This window comes from Rana temporaria, chromosome 1 (assembly GCF_905171775.1).
Source record: "Rana temporaria chromosome 1, aRanTem1.1, whole genome shotgun sequence".
In the NCBI taxonomy this organism is placed as follows: domain Eukaryota; kingdom Metazoa; phylum Chordata; class Amphibia; order Anura; family Ranidae; genus Rana; species Rana temporaria.
Window position 1 is genome coordinate 391,266,109 of NC_053489.1, and position 17,722 is coordinate 391,283,830.

At 39.0% G+C, this 17,722-nt stretch overlaps 1 protein-coding gene across 19 annotated transcripts in view; it reads left to right on the plus strand.

The window, feature by feature from the left end:
- Window positions 1-17,722, plus strand: part of UNC13A (unc-13 homolog A) — a 211,055-nt gene that overhangs the window by 31,949 nt on the left and 161,384 nt on the right. For 13 of the 19 annotated variants that reach the window (XM_040322600.1, XM_040322605.1, XM_040322603.1 and 10 more), the window contains exons 7-11: window positions 44-79; window positions 3,339-3,549; window positions 3,735-3,860; window positions 11,107-11,574; window positions 15,958-16,036. In XM_040322600.1, the coding sequence (XP_040178534.1) occupies window positions 44-79; window positions 3,339-3,549; window positions 3,735-3,860; window positions 11,107-11,574; window positions 15,958-16,036 (920 nt within the window). The remainder of the gene's footprint in view (window positions 1-43; window positions 80-3,338; window positions 3,550-3,734; window positions 3,861-11,106; window positions 11,575-15,957; window positions 16,037-17,722) is intronic. The other 6 variants (XM_040322612.1, XM_040322616.1, XM_040322615.1 and 3 more) reach the window with 1 other exon arrangement.

Below are 17,722 nucleotides of genomic sequence, written 5' to 3' on the forward strand. Positions count from 1 at the left end.
TATGCCAGATTTATTTAACAGTCTTCATAAACATTTCTCTTAGGTAACTGGAATTATTTTGGCTGGGGTGAACAGCAAAGTAAGTTTAAAAAAATTCCTTTTGATGTCTTATGTGTATACACTAAATAAATATACATGCCTTCCAAGTAAAAGTGGCATGCTTTATGTTTTATTTTACCAGGACCTGTTTAATATATATTGCATGTTTGGTTATTATCAGTAGCCACATTTGTTCCCAAGTGCTCTGATAACAAAGTGTGATTGTACTCTTAGTTCTTTTACAGCGAAAACCGTAACAGGTAACAAAAACATACAAAAAAGTTTATATATGCAAAAAATAATAGGTAAGGGGAGAAGGTAGTAAATTAGTTAACTATGATTAATTGGGGTAATATAGGTTAAATAGAAATTATTATTTTAATACAATGTTTCACTTGGAAAGTTTTGTGCAGATCAATTGACAAGAAATGAACAAACTACATTACAATAATATTGTTGCAACAGGGTTATATCACTAAAGGCAAATAGTCTGTTTAGAGAGTTTTTAATTGTAAAGTCATTTTTACCTATGCTTAGTGAACGAAGTGAAGCTTTGATGGCTTCCATTATCCATTCATGTTCAAGAAAAACATACTATTTATTTCTACTTTCCTGGCAAAAATACCCATGATAGGGTATTCCTTGCAAAGAGAATTTTCACCTCATTTTACTAAGCTGTGGAAAAAATTCCCTAGTAAAGTTAACAGCCTATTGTGTACTTACAGGCTGCTGAAGTATGAGACTCCAGGGGCTACATGGAGCTAAAGCCACTAGTTTGAACAAACTTTTCTAAAGAAAGCAGGCCAAAAATCGCACATGCAGCATTTTTTGACAGCATGGCAACATTAATTTGCATGTTAATGTGCTGCAATGGTATGAATGGGCCACAAAACTCCTAAGGATGTTGAACCATTCTATATGAGAATTATTGGGTCCTTGAAACTCTCTCTAGCTGGGGTTGTTCTGCACCTGTGAAGTAATTGAACTCAGTATTGATCCATATGATTGGAGTTTTATTGATACCAAAGCCTTTTTGTGATTAATATTAGTTTTTTTGCAGACAAAGGCATTGTTAAGTTGTGCAATAAAAAGCACTTCCATGTTTTGTAGTGGTCCTTAATCCTCTAAATGCCATAACTGGTGCTCGGATTTAGGCAAACACACTGCAGAAATACTACAAAATGAAAAGCTGTTTCTTTATGAAAAAATTTAAATAGTGAGTGGGCTTCTTTTACTAAGGAGTCACAAATTTTGGTTCTAGCTAATCAGATGCAAATCCAAAGATATGAGGATCAGCAAGAAAGCATCTGCTTGCTAGTGGTGTAACATCGGAAACATGAGAACCAGTAAGAAAATGCTTGCTGGAGGTCCAACCCTCCCAGCACAGTGTAAAAATACATCTCAGGCATCCGCTTTGCAGGAGTGTAGGGCAGCAAAAGCCAAACTGTTTGCTAAGGCTGTAAAAGTTGTCAGCTTGTTCAAGTTGTCAGCAAACAGCTGTTAGCTCTAGCAACCAGGCAACTGTAAGCCATGTTCTTCAGAAGCTAACACCCAATACTGAAGAACCCCTTGCCATATTAATACTAGCTTGTCAAGAGAGGGATAGCCCAGAGATAAACGAGCTGGCCTCACTGCTCCTTACCTGTCTGAGGAGCCTCAAAAGGCCTACTATCCCTCCATGAAGCTATGGATTATGACTTGTGAAAAGCAGACCTGCCCTTTTTGGGCTTTGGTTAACAATTCTCAATAGATTACAATTTAATTATTCACATAGCATGAATGGAGTAGGACACTGTTGTTAAACTGACAGCTAGTCAGTCACAGGGCGGTGAACAGTCCCTGGTTGCACAAGGTACAACCAATGTATTTAGATAAAGTTTTAATGTGCTTACCTGCTTGGCCCAAAGTCTATAATTGGTTACTGTGAATTATCACAAAAAGTCCAATGTATAATTATCTCATCTGATTGAGGTTTTCTTATTCACCCTTAAAGTATATGTAAACTCAGCCACTGAATTATATCACCTATAACTTGATAACATCATTTCAAAAGTATATTTCAAGATTTTGTAAATTTTCAGCTTTTATTAAAATAATGCCTGGTGATCCTACAATAAAGACCCTATGTCAAGCACTTTCTGTTATCTCGGAATAGTTTTCCTGCATTTTAAACCTCTAATGCCGCGTACACACGACAGTTATTCATGTGATTGAAAAAAACAAAGTTTTTCTCGACGTGATTCCTCTCAAGCCTGCCTTGCATACACACGATCGTGAAAAAAAATGCTCGAGCAAAGCGCGGTGACGTACAACACGTACGACGGCACTATAAAGGGGAAGTTCCATTCAACTGGTGCCACCCTTTGGGCTGCTTATGCTAATTTCCCCGTCTCATAACTTGCTTCTGAGCATGTACCTTTTTTTTCCTCTCGTTGAAGCATACACAAGACCGTTTTTCACAACGTGAAAAATGACGACATGAAAAACGACGAGAAAAAATAGAGCAGGTTCTAAATTTTTGAGAAAAATGCTCTGGAGCATACACACGACCGTTTTTCACGACCAATTAAAAAAATTGCATTTTTCTCGTCATGAAAAACAGTCGTGTGTACGCGGCATTACACACTATCTTAATGGAGATTACAAGCTGCCCTGCCAATTCACATTGTTCCAGCATGTTCCACTGTTGGTCACCATCAGGAAAACTCTTCTTGAGATGTGCCATGCAGTCATAATTTTAGTACATGCATGTAAACACGAAGTGGCTGCAAAGGCTGCATGACATTAGCAGCACTGAGATGCAACAAAGGGGGTAAAAAAAATGGTAAAACCAGTATTTAAAAAATGGCAGTTGTTTATGATACACAGTGCTGTAGGAAATTAAGTGTACTTTTTCTAATGTATTTAGGGTTTACATCTACTTTAATTATTAAAATGTTTTACTCTATGATATATTTGCACATGTAGGACAAATTTTCGAACATGTTTTGTTAGTATACATAAAGTTTACCTTTCTCAGTTTCAGTTATTGTTTGCATTAGCCACTGGTATGTGTTACCAAGTTCTTCAAGATAGTTTCCTGTTTTTGTAGACATCTATTTATATGGTATATGAGGACTACAGAAAAGGTCAGCTGCATTACATTGTCGTCACATTAATGCAGTCATACCAAAAATCTTCTCAATAACTTTGATGGAAATATTGCAATATGGTGGCCAACTGTGCAATAGTGATGCAACTATACCTATATGTATAACCAATATATTGTCATTCTTGCGACAAATTTTTCCATCTTTCAGACAATGAGGATCCTGACAGTGCTGTTGATGATCGTGATAGTGATTACCGAAGTGAGACCAGCAATAGTATCCCTCCAGCTTACTATTCAACATGCCAGCCAAATGCCTCTGTACACCAATATCCTGTGAGACAACAGTACAGCTCCCATGGTTCTTATACTGACTCTGTACACAGCTACGAGATGGATTTTTCAGATCACCGACCGGTCAGGTAAAGGATAGACCGTTAATGCACAGCAATGTTTAAGTAGTTGTGTTGTAGTCAAAAAAAATTTTTTTTAAACTGATTATGGGATTATGGTTAACATTTCTTATTATATTAATGTCTGTGGGATGGCAGGATGGAGGGGTGTGTGTGATCCCCTCTGACCTGTCTCCTCTTTCCCTGCATGGCAGGCATTACGATAGCGCAGACTCTGCCACTAACGGGCGCAGTGATGGGGAGTCTGTCTCCGGTTCAAGCCGCCTCACCAGTCGGCAGCACTCTCTGGAGAGCCGGCAGTCACTAGACCTGTCTGATAGGTGGGTCAGTCCCAAAATGTTGCAGTGTTGGTGCTGCAGAGTGCTGTGCTCGTCCTTTGCACATGCCAAGACAGGCCATAACATATTTAACTGATGTAATTGACAAGGCTCTTGAGAAGGATTGGGAATGTTTTAAGATAATTTTCTACTTATTACAGATGCTTTGGCACTGGAGTAACAGAGTTAGGTTTAAAAGTACAGAAAAAATGTACTTCCTTCATACAGGAATATTTACGTGAAAAGCAGGATAGTACTGCTTCCAATCAAGAAAAATTACATAGTAAATAAGACCAATACAGTTAAGGCAGTAGCAGCAAGGGTCACCTTCAAATAAATACCAGTCTCTGACCATTATTACTTTATTAAAGATTAAATAATGTTAGTGCAGTTTCTTCCTAATCAGCAGTGCATATAATAAAATGGCAATATAACAATTTTAACTGCAATCTTCCAGCTAAATAGTCAAACATAGGTCTATAAATCATTTAAAAGAAGTCCTGCTCGAAATGATATTCTGTATTCAGCAAGTGACCGCTATTGGGCTTATTTACTATACTAGAGTTGTTGGTAATCTTTACAAAATCAATTGTGTGAATATTCACTTCAATTATCTAATAATGTGCAAATTAAATAAGTAAACAGAAATGTACATGTTACAGTTCAAAAACTGAAGTAAAAATCACACAACTCCTTTAGTAAATTGGTATTCAGATATATAGAAAAATGTAGGGGTCCCATTCTCCTACAGTAACCCTTGAGACACTTGCTCTACAGTGGTTTACAGTGCTTGTGGGCCCAGGGATATTGCTAGGATTCCAAAAGTCAAAGGACACCCATGGAAATACAGAAGAGTGAAAAGCTGCATCACATATAGCATACTGTGGACAGCAGTGTGCAGTGCTTAACAGTGTGCATGGCTTAAAAGAGCTTGGTTAAATAGTTTATTGCTGTATGCACAGCACTTATATGTCTCCGTCTATGTAGCCACAAAAATATGCTTTAAAGAGACACTGTCAACTTGCACATCAAGAGAAAAATTACAGTGTCTCTGCATCAGGCATCCACTGACCACCATGTACTCACCCCTGTGCGCTTGCAAAGTCAATGGTTCTTCCACATTTATCAAGATTACCTGACACTGTGACAGTGCCCTGGCTTAAAATCCAATTGCTTTGCCCTAACATTTTCACATGACCGGGGGGAGTGACATCACCACTCCATTTTAACAACACAGCTGATTTTAGCACAGGTAGTGTAAGAGCAGGTAGTTGATAGGGAGTCCAGGTAAGGTGAATATATGGGGGTTGGGGAATGCCCTTTGCAGACACACTGTCATTTAGCCCTGTATGTGTGAGGTGACATGTTTCTTTAAATAATGTGCCCCAAGCAAGTTCTAACATATCCACATTAATCTCAAAACCTAAATACAATATTACCAAAAGTATTGGGACACCTGCCTTTACACGCACATGAAATTTAATGGCATCCCAGGCTTAGTCCGTAGGGTGTGATCATAATTTACCCCATCTCTAAGATTATACCTTCCCCGCACACTGCTTACATGCCTGTCTGGAGGCCACAAAGTTTAGACAAACAAGGAAATGCTGAAAAATGCCTCAAAAATACATGTGCGAAACACATCTTAGTACCAATTTTTACCAGCAGGCAGCATTTCTTGTGGAATTTGTATTCACTGCTATCAAATCAACTTAAAGTTAAAGTTTAACTAAAATAAAATGAAAAAACGTACTGGTACGTCCTCCGCTGTGCAGGCAGCTGGATCCTGTAGAAATCTCATGTGGAGGAATGCCAGTCCTCTTCCTGCTGCTGATTTTCCAGCATTGATTAAGTTACTTACTAGCTCTGAGTCTTCTGCAAATGGAGACCACCCTTATTTGTCCTCCTCCATTAAGATTTTTTTCATTGTAGACTTTTCATCACACCTCATACAATCTGTAAATAGGGGAGAGAATCCTGTGACGCCTCAGATTCTCCCCTATTTACAGATCGTGTTACGGCGTACAGAACGAGTTCCCATCAGGAACTTGTTTACTGCAGCTTCACAGAATACTCAGATCTTTTAATGCCCTCAGTGTAAAGCCTCATACACACGACCGAAACACATCGTTTTGCTCGTTGAGTTCCTTGTTAGGCTGTCGAGGATCTCAGCGAGCCAAATTTCTCCATTGCCGTCGAGGAAAAAGAAGACATGCTCTCTTTTTGGCTCGACGAGATCCTCGACAGTTTCCTCGTCGAAAAGTGTACACACAACTGGTTTCCTCGGCAAAAAAAGTTTCTTGCTGTTTTTTGCCGAGAAACTCGGTCGTGTGTACGAGGCCTTAGAAGTTCAGCAGGAAGAGGATGAGGCATCCCTGCACAAAAGATTTTTTCAAATCCTATAGCGTTAGAGAATTTTTTTTTTTTTAGGTAAACTTTAGCTTTAGGCTCAGCATGTATTTGAAAGGTAACACCTTTGCTTTTGTAGTAATCACAACATTAGTTTTGCAAATAGCTGCTTTAAATTGCATACGCATATATGTACTGTAAATACACTATTTTACAAATGTTGCTTTTTTATATTAGTAAACTAATCTCAAAGGACAAAAGGACTAATCTTAAAAGGACAAAAAAAACCCACAAAACTCTGAGATTTTCCAAAGCAGATTATTTTTCCAAACATCATGAAGTTAAGGAACAGAGAAAAAGTTGTCCAGGTTAATCCTTTGGTGTAACACACTTTTTAGTGTGATACACTAAAACAGTGAAAAGCATAAGTCAGATTTTGCAGTGGTAGACCAAATGTATACACATTTGGACTCTGTCTTTAATATTATGTTAAACAAGTTATATTTTTTCAGGACAAAATGTATTATTTTGCACACATTTTGTCATGTGTACTTGTGATATACTTGTATACTGTAAAGGACTGTCGCCCCTGACTACTATTATAAAGATTTTTTTTTTAAAGAAACCTGGATTTTCTATCCCAGACTTTTGTTACCTAATGGATTGTCTGTGTTCATCATACATGTGCATTTGTGTAATTGGGGAAAACTTGGGAAATTCTCCCTAAAGCATAGTTTTACACGACTACAAGAAATGGGGGATATTTTCAACAAAATAAAATTCTCAATCAGTTGAACTGAAACATGGGTGATGTGTCCTCCTCTGCCCTCCCCTTCCCCTCTAAAATTGAGCAATCCAATATTAGATTACATTTTCAGTGAAGGATGTAGTGAAACCTGGAATTTGGCTTATCCATTCTGATACAGGGTTGAGCCGGTTAGCGCTGTTATGTGAAAAGGAACAGATTCAGTCTATCAATAATGTAAATGTTTTACTTTAACAATATAAATGACTACAGTTTATGCAAGACTCAAAACTATATTTTTACTGCTAATACATTTAATTAAATTCTTTGCAAAATTATAATAAAACACAATTCCACATAGAATAATACAGAACTAGATAATTTAGCTTACGATCCTAGCATTTCTCTACATGAGGTTCAGTGAATTTACTGTTTCTATATTAAATTTTCAGAATATTTTTAAGTTATTCTTGGCCTGTCATGGGGTGTGTATTTGTATATCTGTCTGCATGCGCGCTTAAGGTTTTCCTGTTGCAAGTTGGGGTCAGTGTATGATCTATTTATTTTTTCAATTTACTGATAATTCTTCTACATGTTATGGTATATGGGCTCCACTGTTCAGTTGTTTGTGGTACTTTGAAAATGTATAAAACAATAAGAGAAGTAATGCAGAGTTATACCTATACTGATAAAAACGTACATAGATTTTAATTGTTTTTGCATATATTTTATATAACACATATTACATAACGAACACAGCTGGATTCTCTATAACCCACTCCAAGATCATTTTGTATATGTGATAAACTGGGATTTGTCAGTTGTCAACATGTTGCCATAGTTTTAAAACAGAACATGTCAGTGAAATTTGTAACATGTTGGGTTAATAAGTAGAACTGAAGCCCATTTACTAAAAGTAATGATGAGTTTGCAGTAATGCAGTGGTTACTCTACTGGTGGAAATTTTCAAAATTAGAGTTATAATCTAATGCCGCGTACACACGATCAGGGTTTTGCCCGGCCAAATCACATCAGAATTCCGACGGAATTCCATCGGAAAAATATAGAACATGTTTTATATCTAAAGTCCGATGGAATTCATCAAAATTTCCAATGAATAAACTCAGATGGGGCTACACGCGATTAGAAAAGCCGATGGAAAAAGCCCATCAGACTTTTTCCATCGGAAATTCCGATCGTGTGTACGGGGCATAAGACTTTCAGTTATCTATTTTTGCATTTTCCTATATGTTTTCTTGATGGTTCATTTATTTACACTGAAAAGATATTGCTCTTGTTCAAGCCAGTTTTGCTTTAATATGTGCACACATGGGGTTAATATACTAAGGGTTAATAGGCAACTTTGCAAGGGAATTTTCCCTTAACTTGATGTGGCATAAATAAACTTTCTAAAGAAGGAATCAGATGATTTGATTATGGAAGTCAGCAGAGCATCACCTCATTCACAAAGCTAGGGTAAAATTCTCTTGCAAAGTGGAGAACCTATTTGCCTTTAGTAATTCCACCCACTTGAGCCTGATTTACTAAAGGCAAGCTTGTGCTTCCAAAGATAAACAGAAATCCTGCTCACTTTCTTATGAATTCTGCACCTGCACAGTGGCCTATGTGAACATGTCAGTGCCCTTTTTTAGAAGCATACACATGCACAATACAGCAGAAAACTAGGCTCAAGCCTGTGCAGACATGTGATATGGAACCACGAAAGCCTGTGGGTTCACATTAAATGTCAAAGCTACACTAGTAATAATAATATATAACACGTTTTGTTCTCACTATATATTATCTTGAGGCCTGTGTGTATTCATGCAGATAAACCCTCTCATTAAATAAGATGTATGTAACAGTCTAAACAATGTAAAAAATGTCATAGAATTCCCCTACCTCTGTAAGTGTAGTCCACCGAGGAAAAGACATACCTTCCTCCCTGATTCACTTATCTTTCTTCTAGTAAGGTCCTGGCTTTCTCCACTTTACACTGTGCATGTGCATTAAAGTCCCACTATTCAAGGATGCCACCTGATCCTTGGTTTACGTTCAATCGCTGTGTGAACGTTGCATCCATAGCCATGACCTCCTTTGGCTGGAAAGCCTTGCAAATTGGGTAATCTGTAATGATTTTCACTGCTGGCAGTTGCCTTTTAAGGTGTAAATGTTTTTTTTCTCACCTTTGCTTGGGACTGTTTTTGGATATCTGGGTGGTTTACTGTATGCTCCAATCAATGCTGAAAGAAAAAAGGATTTTTGTGCAATCCTGTTATAGTTTTAGAAGGGACACAGGACCTGCTCATATGATGGGCAAGAAAAATGATGCGAAGTCTGAGGACTCGTACACGCGACCGAGAATCCCGTCGTAAAAGAAACGTTGTTTTTCTCGACGAGGTTCTTGTCAAGCTTGACGGGATTCTTGTCTAGCTTTCCTTGCATACACACTGTCGAGACAAAATCTCATCGTTCTCAAATGCGGTGACGTACAACACGTACAACAGCACTATAAAGGGGAAGTTCGATTTCACTGGCGCCACCCTTGGGACTGCTTTTACTAATCTCATATTACCGCGTGTTAGTAAAAGTTGGTGAGAGACGATTCACGCTTTTCAGTCTGTTACAGCGTGACGAATGTGCTATCTCCATTACAAACGCTACTTTTACCAAAGGTGCGCTCCCGTCTCATACTTTATTCTGAGCATGTGCGGGTTTCTAAGCATACACACGAACGTGTTTCTCGTCGTAAACCAGTCTGACGAGAACCACGACAAGAAAATTGAGACTCCCGACGAGAAAAAAGAGAGCAGGTTCTCTTTTTTTCTTGTCGAGATTCACAGCAGTTTTTTCGACGAAAAACATACACACGACCGTTTTTCTCGGCAAATAAGCTCTGCCAGCAGTTTTCTTGATGTTTTTTTCCGAGAAAAATGGTAGTGTGTACAAGGCCTAAAGCCCTGTACACACGATCAGTCCATCCAATGAGAACGGTACGAAGGACCGTTCTCATCGGTTAACCGATGAAGCTGACTGATGGTCTGATGTGCCTACACACCATCAGTTAAAAAAACGATCGAGTCCAACGCGGTGACGTAAAACACAACGACGTGCAGAGAAAAATGAAGTTCAATGCTTCCAAGCATGCGTCGACTTCTGAGCATGCGCGGGTTTTTAACTGATGCTTTTGTGTACTAACCATCGGTTTTAAACTATCGGTTAGGCGTCCATCGGTTGAATTTTAAAGCAAGCGAAGGATAACTGACCGATGGGGCCCAAACACGGTCGGTTTGGACCGATGAAACGGACCTTCAGTCTTGAAACCTTTATTGACATGCTTGAAAAGACTTTCAGCATAGTTAATTAGTAATTTAACAGTGGAGCCCGGCACACACGGGCTAAACATTGGGCAGTAGCAACCTTTCCAGTAGAAACCAGCAGATGTTCGGCCTTTGGGTACGGCAGCTGGTCCGACAGAAGGAGGCGGAGCATTCGGCTTCTGCTGTTAGACCAAAAAAGGTCTGCCGATCGCCTTCTGGTCAGCTCTCTCAACCAATGGCTGAGAGCTCCTGACCTCTTCAGTTTTTTTTTATCCAGCCCTAAGCTGAACCTGTAACTTCAGTATTAAGCTTAAGGGAATTTTAAAACAATAACCCACCAACATCCAAAAAAAAAGAAAGAAGCTGGCTAGGTGGACTGTTTGGTCACTTTGCTATGTTTATATATATATATATATATATTTATATATATATATATATATATATATATATATATATATATATATATATATATATATATATATATATATATATATATATATTTGTAGTTAACAGTTCTTTTAATATGGGGCAGGATTGTTTGTTGATCATTGAAAGGGTTTTCCGGAAGATATATATTTTAATATGAAGGAATGTCCAAAATTTTACCCAAAAATAGTTACACAAAACAGAACACTGAAAAATATCCAAGATATGGTTTAACTCTTTTTTATAGAATTTTATAGAAATTTTGATTTGACTGAATACCATAAAAAGACTAAAAATGTACCTATTCATTCTGATGGTTTAATATGTAACAATGACAGATGGGAGATGTACTTTAATTATGTTTATTCTTCTGCTTTCATTTTTCTGCCCAATGTTTTGATTTCTCTAGCCCTACTGGAAGCAGTCGTTATGCCTCCTCTGGGGAACTTAGCCGAGATTCTACACAACTAAGTGATGATTTTGACCCCGAAAATGACAGCCTTCAGGGTTCTGAAATAGAAGAAGAACGGGACAGAGACTCGTATCACTCCTGTCATAGTTCTGTCAGCTACCAAAAGGATTCTCCAAATTGGGAAGCAGACGAAGGCCCTGAAGTGTACAGTGAAGAAGATGATGATGAAGGTGGCTACCCTGACAGCAGGGGTCAGCTTTCTGACAAAGATCTTTATGATGATGAGCTTCCAGAAGAAGAAGATAAGGGTGAAAAAATTAAGAATGAGCTAGAGGACACATTGTACTTATCTGAAGAGAGTAAGGAGAAAACACCCCCAGAAATTCCAGTTCAAAAAGAGCGGACTCCAGAAGCTATACCAGAGATTGAGGCAGTACCAGTAGTCCAAGTGTCTTTGATGGACAGGTGAGAAGGAAAAACTATTCGGGATAAGTTATGCACACTAGGAATAGGAAGAGTAAAAATAGATATAAATCAATGTAATTTATGTTTTATGGCTTGCACTAATTTAGGGATTTAGACTATTTGGCTAAATACAAAAAAAAATTTGCTTCCTTAAGGAGCTTGTAGGTTCTGGCCTGACATCATCGTTTCTGCATCACTTAGTGAATCATCAACCGGGAAAAAGCCTATGCTTATCAGAAGTCCCATCACCTGATATGCATGTGCTTATTCTGAGTTGGTGACTCACCAAGTGATAACAGATGCATAGGGATGAACATGAACCATGTACCTATGCTGACGGGTTTTTCTAAATATCTCCACTAAACAAATCTTTTGGGCTGAAGCATGCAGGTTTTAAGGGAATCCATCACACAAGTAAATGCCTGTCTCAGAGGCCTCTGATGGAAGCAATTTGCTGATTCACAAAATGCATGCGAATTCTGGAGCAGTTACGTTATTTACACTGAATGCAAATAGCCTAATCTTCACAATGCTATTAAGTGACCTTTGAGTCAGAAAATGCTTGATTCTGAGACTCCTGAGACAGGTATATACTTTAGCTTTGTGACATATTCCCTTTACAAGAAAATTGTCATAAATTTTAGCTTGCAGCACAATATTTGCTACATAAATTATTACATGATTTTCTCTTTAAAGCGGTATTAAATGCCAAAACAAAAATGTATTATATTGTAGCTTACCTTTATATTGATTTTTTTTTTGCTTTCTCTTGTCTGAGGATTCAGCCAGAAAATCTGTTATTTTTCTTCTTTAGCAGACCAAGCAGTTAGAGGGTTGTCACAAACCATTTAACACTAAGTTACAGTGGTCAGCTTTTTTTAAATTTATGTAAAACCTTTATCCCAAGTTGTAACTGTTTAAAAAGTGTTAGCTAGAGTGCATCTAACACTTGCCGCTTCACTATCAAGAGTTGAGACACCCTAAGACAGGAATTGTGTTACTGGCACGATAACCAGGTAAAACTAATGTGAAAACAGAGAAAACGAATGCAGCCAGCACATTTAGGCTGCAATATATTGTATTTGTGGTCTTTAGTTTAATACTGATTTAACTAGCATATTGCTCTATTGCTCTGTCACCTGCAAAAGGAAAATATAAAATGAATATTGCAAGGTGGACAGTATAGAAGTTGTATAATAACTCAATGTCCACCAAGCACTAAAATCTGAAAGTTCTTTAAAGCAAAATAGTATGGACACCGAGCAACCATAACTTTATGACCACTGACAGGTTAAGTGAATAATATTGATATTACTATCTATATATCAATATTGATATTGATATATAGTTTTCCCTGAACTTGATGTGTTGAAAGCAGAAAAATGGGCATCACAGTCTGTTATGTATAGGACTGCATAGCTGCAGAACAGTCAGGGTGCCTATGCTGACCTGTGTATACAGCCAAAAAGACCTACAATGAACACATGAGCATGGACCAAGGAGCAAAGGGGAGTAGGTGGCCAGGTCTGATTAATCACTTTTTTTATTTCACATCATGTGGATGGCCAGGTGCGTGCACATCACATACCTGGGGAAGAGATTGCACCAGATGCAGTATGGGAAGATGGCAAGATGACAAAGGTGTGCTGCTTAGGCAATGTCCTGCTGGGAAACCTTAGGTCCTGCCATTTATGTTGGATGTTACTTTGACACGTACCACCTATCTAAACATTGTTGCTGACCAGTGACCAAGTACACCCCTTCAAGGAAACTTTATTTCCTGATGGCTGTGACCTCTATCAGTAGGATAATGCACCCTGTCACATTGCAAAAATGGTTTAACTACTACGCGCCCGCGCTATAGACAAAAGACGTCTACAGTGCGGCGCTCAATTGCCGGGAGGGCGTCCCTGGACGTCCTCCTGTTTACTTCCTTCCTGCGCAATGCCGTGGGCACGCATCGGGGGAAAATCTGTGTTGGCCGTGTCCCCTGGACACAGCCAATCACAAATCGTGCTAAATGGCCAATCACATTAAGCACTCGATCAGCGTGTCCAATAAGAGATAATCTCACATGTAAACATGTGAGATCATCTCTCATCGCCGGCTCTCCCTCCTCACACAGAGACCGCGTGTGGGGAGGGAGAGCGACCTGTGCTGCAGCGTGAATGTGCTGCAATAAAAATACAGTGTCCACAGTACCTATCAGTGCCATCTGTCCCCAGTGCCACCTGTCCCCAGTGCCACCTGTCGTCAGTGCCACCTGTCCCCAGTGCCATCTGTCAGTGCCATCTGTCCCCAGTGCCACCTGTCAGTGCCATCTGTCCCCAGTTTCACCTGTCAGTGCCACGTGCCATTTGTTATCAGTGTCACGTGTCATCAGTGTCACGTATCAGTGCCATCTGTCATCAGTGCCACATCAGTGTCACCAGTGCCACGTATTAGTGCCATCTGTCATCAGTGCCATGTATTAGTGCCATCTGTCATCAGTGCCACATCAGTGTCATTTATCATCAGTTCCACATATTAGTGCCATCTGTCATCAGTGCCACATTAGTGTCACATGTCATCACTGCCACGTATTAGTGCCATCTGTCATCAGTGTCACCAGTGCCACGTATTAGTGCCATCTGTCATCAGTGCCATGTATTAGTGCCATCTGTCATCAGCGCCACATCAGTGTCATTTATCATCAGTTCCACATATGAGGCCCCGTACACACGGCCGAGGAACTCGACGTGCCAAACACATCGCGTTCCTCGGCGTGTTCAGTCCTGGAGCCGCCGAGGATCTCGGCGGGCCGAGTTCTCCCATAGAACAACGAGGAAATAGAGAACATGTTCTCTATCTCCTCGCCGAGGTCCTCGTCGGCTTCCTCGGCCGAAAGTATACACACGGCCGGGTTTCTCGGCAGAATTCAGCTCTGAACCGAGTTTCTGGCTGAATTCTGCCGAGAAACTCGGTCGTGTGTACGGGGCCTCAGTGCCATCTGTCATCAGTGCCACATCAGTGTCACATGTCATCACTGCCACGTATTAGTGCCATCTGTCATCAGTGCCACATCAGTGTCACGTGCCATTAGAGCCATGTATTAGTGCATCTGTCATCAGTGCCACTTATCAGTGCCATCTGACATCAGTGTCATGTGTCATCAGTGCCACGTATCAGTGACATCTGTCATCAGAGCCACATCAGTGTCACGTGTCATTGTGCTGGTGCTCCAGGGCCTTCAAAAGTTTAATAGGTAGTCAACAAGTTAGATGTGTAATTTATGCTCCTAGAATGCCTGATGGTGCTCCCTGCAAGTTGGGCCTCTCTATGTGGCTAGGCTGTTTTTTTGGGGCATCATTTGTGGTATACACATGCCATGTGTGAGAAATAACCTAAATACCTTGGAATGTCTAATTTCAAAAAAGGTGTCATTTGGGGGGTATTTGTACTTTCCTGGCTTGTTAAGGTCGCAAGAAATGAGTACACCACCAGTACATCAGGTGTGATCAATTTTTTATGATTTGCACCATAGCTTGTAGACTATAAAACTTTCACACAGACCAAATAATATCCACTAAATCCTCATAAATTGTAGCCAAAATGTATGAAGAAAAATTAATAATTTGCAATACATAATCTGTAATATATATATATGACAGAAACTACGATTTTTTTTTTTTTCAAAATACCACCAAAAGAAAGCTCTATTTGTATATAAAAAAAAGGACAAAAAATGCATTTGGGTATAGTGTTACATGACTGAGTAATTGTCATTCAAAGTGTGAGAGCACTAAGAGCTGAAAATTGGTCTGGGCAGAAGGGGGGTTAAAGTGCCCAGTAGGCAAGTGGTTAAGAATGGTTTGAGGAACACAACATTGAGTTCATGGTGTTGATTTGGCTTTCAAATTCTTCAGATCTCAATCCATTGAGCATCTATGGGATGTCCTTGAAAAGCAAGTCCGATTTATGAAGGCCCTACCTCACAACTTACAGGATGTAAAGGATCAGCTTCTGACAGCATGGTGCCAGATACGATAGCATTGCCTTCAGAGGTCTAGTGGCGTCCATGCCTTGACAGGTCAGGGCTGGTTGGCAGCTACATGTGGACCTACTCAATATTAGGTAGGTGGTCATAAAGTTATGGCTGATCAGTCATTATAGAAATACTATATTATTATTATACATGATTTATATAGCAGTTTACACAGTGCTTTACAATGTAGAGGGTGACAGTAGGATTACAATACAGTTCAATACAAAAGGAATAGGAGGGCCCTGCTCATGGAGCTTATTTGAACTCTAACATTACTATTGCCCATATTAAATTGTTATTTGTTTTGCCAAATAGCCTATCCAGTATTATTACATTAATTATGTCTTCACAAATCACAGAGATGAGAGCACAGGAATGTCGAGGGCCAAGTCTAATTGGCTGAGAGCATATAACAAGGTGCAGATGCAGCTGCAAGAAGTAAGTGTAAAACAACTCTACTCACCAGATAAAGCTGGGACTAACAATAATGCATGTACTGTTACTTAATTCTTCTTTCAACTGCATAGTACTCATAGCTCAGTCACCTTTTTGTTACCTTGTCTGACTGGCATTTTTATATGTTCATATTTTGTTTTATTTGTATTTGTATTTTGTTTTTTATTTTGTGTCATTTTGTGATTTTTTTTTTCCATTCAGAACGACTCCCTCTCTCTGCCCCCTCCCTGCTCATACCCTCTTCCCAAACAGCACTTTGTCCCATGCAAAGAGGCCAGAGATATCCAGTACAGGTAGGTGAGCAGTGAGCGATGATTATCTCAAGGTATTCTCTGAGTATGGGCTCAGGTATAACCATGGTGCCTAAACCACTTATTAAAAAAAAATCATATTTATATATAGATATATGATATATATATATATATATATATATATATATATATATATATATATATATATATATATATATATATATATATATATATACAGTGCCTATAAACCGTATTCACCCCCTTAGAAGTTTTTTATGTTTATTATCAAAGAATATGGACTCACGGTGATTGGAATTGTTTTTTTTTACATCAGTCAACAAAGAAATACTAGTTATTGTCAAAGTGAAAAATGATCTCTGCAAAATAATTTAGAATAATTATAATATTTTTTTCCAAAGTCATATAATCAGATAAATGAAGAGAATGAGTTTCAATTGATAGTAAAAATACCTTTGTAAAGTATGCCTAACCTACACTTTGCCAGAAGGCACCTGGGAGACTCTGAAGGCAGCTGGGAAAAGGTTCCATTGTGTGATAAAACCAAGCAAGCATATTTCTGGCCATCAGAGCAACCATTTTGACATAAGCCATAAACTACACGTCATCATAAATTTATCATTTTCACCATGAAGCATGGTGGTAACAACATCATGCTCTGGCGATGTTTTTCTGCCGTAGGCCCTGAAAGGCTTGTGAGGATAGAATAAATACAGCTAAATACAAAGAAATCCTGGAGGAAAACCTAATAGAGTCTACAAGAAACCAGAGTCTTGGCAGAAGATTTGTCTTTTAGCAAGACAACAAAGTTAAAGCGGAAGTAAACTCATCGGTTTAACAGTTTCAAAAAGCAGTTACATTTCCGGCATGCCGGGATTGCTAACTGTCACATTGGTTGTGCTCTCGACCAACCTGTCAAACCATCCAATGGCTGGTGTCATAACTGATCACATGTGCAGCACCATGGCAGTTGAAGATTAAACTTAGGCCAAGATGGCAGCTCCCTTAGCTGAAAATGATAGGTGGGTTTACTTACACTTTAACAAAGTTAATGGCCAAGCCAGAGTACGAATCACAGTCCAATGGAGAATTGGATTTGGAAAAGGCTGTTCATTAAACATAACATAATCTGTTTGTTCAGAATTTTTAGTCTCTGGAGAAATTCAAACTCCCAATCAACATCCTGGAGTTGCGAGAACTTAGTCTGTCATTAATTCACTGGACCCCTACTGACAAGGGACTTCAAATATGGGTTTCATTTGGACAATGTGGCTTACGTTAATCATCAGGTGGGCACCAGGTGGGGTGGGGCAGTCACAGAAATAGTCAATCTTCTTTTAAGTGGTGCTTCATTATCCAGCAATCTCTTCGGTGCATATTCCCCTTACTGGAGAATTAT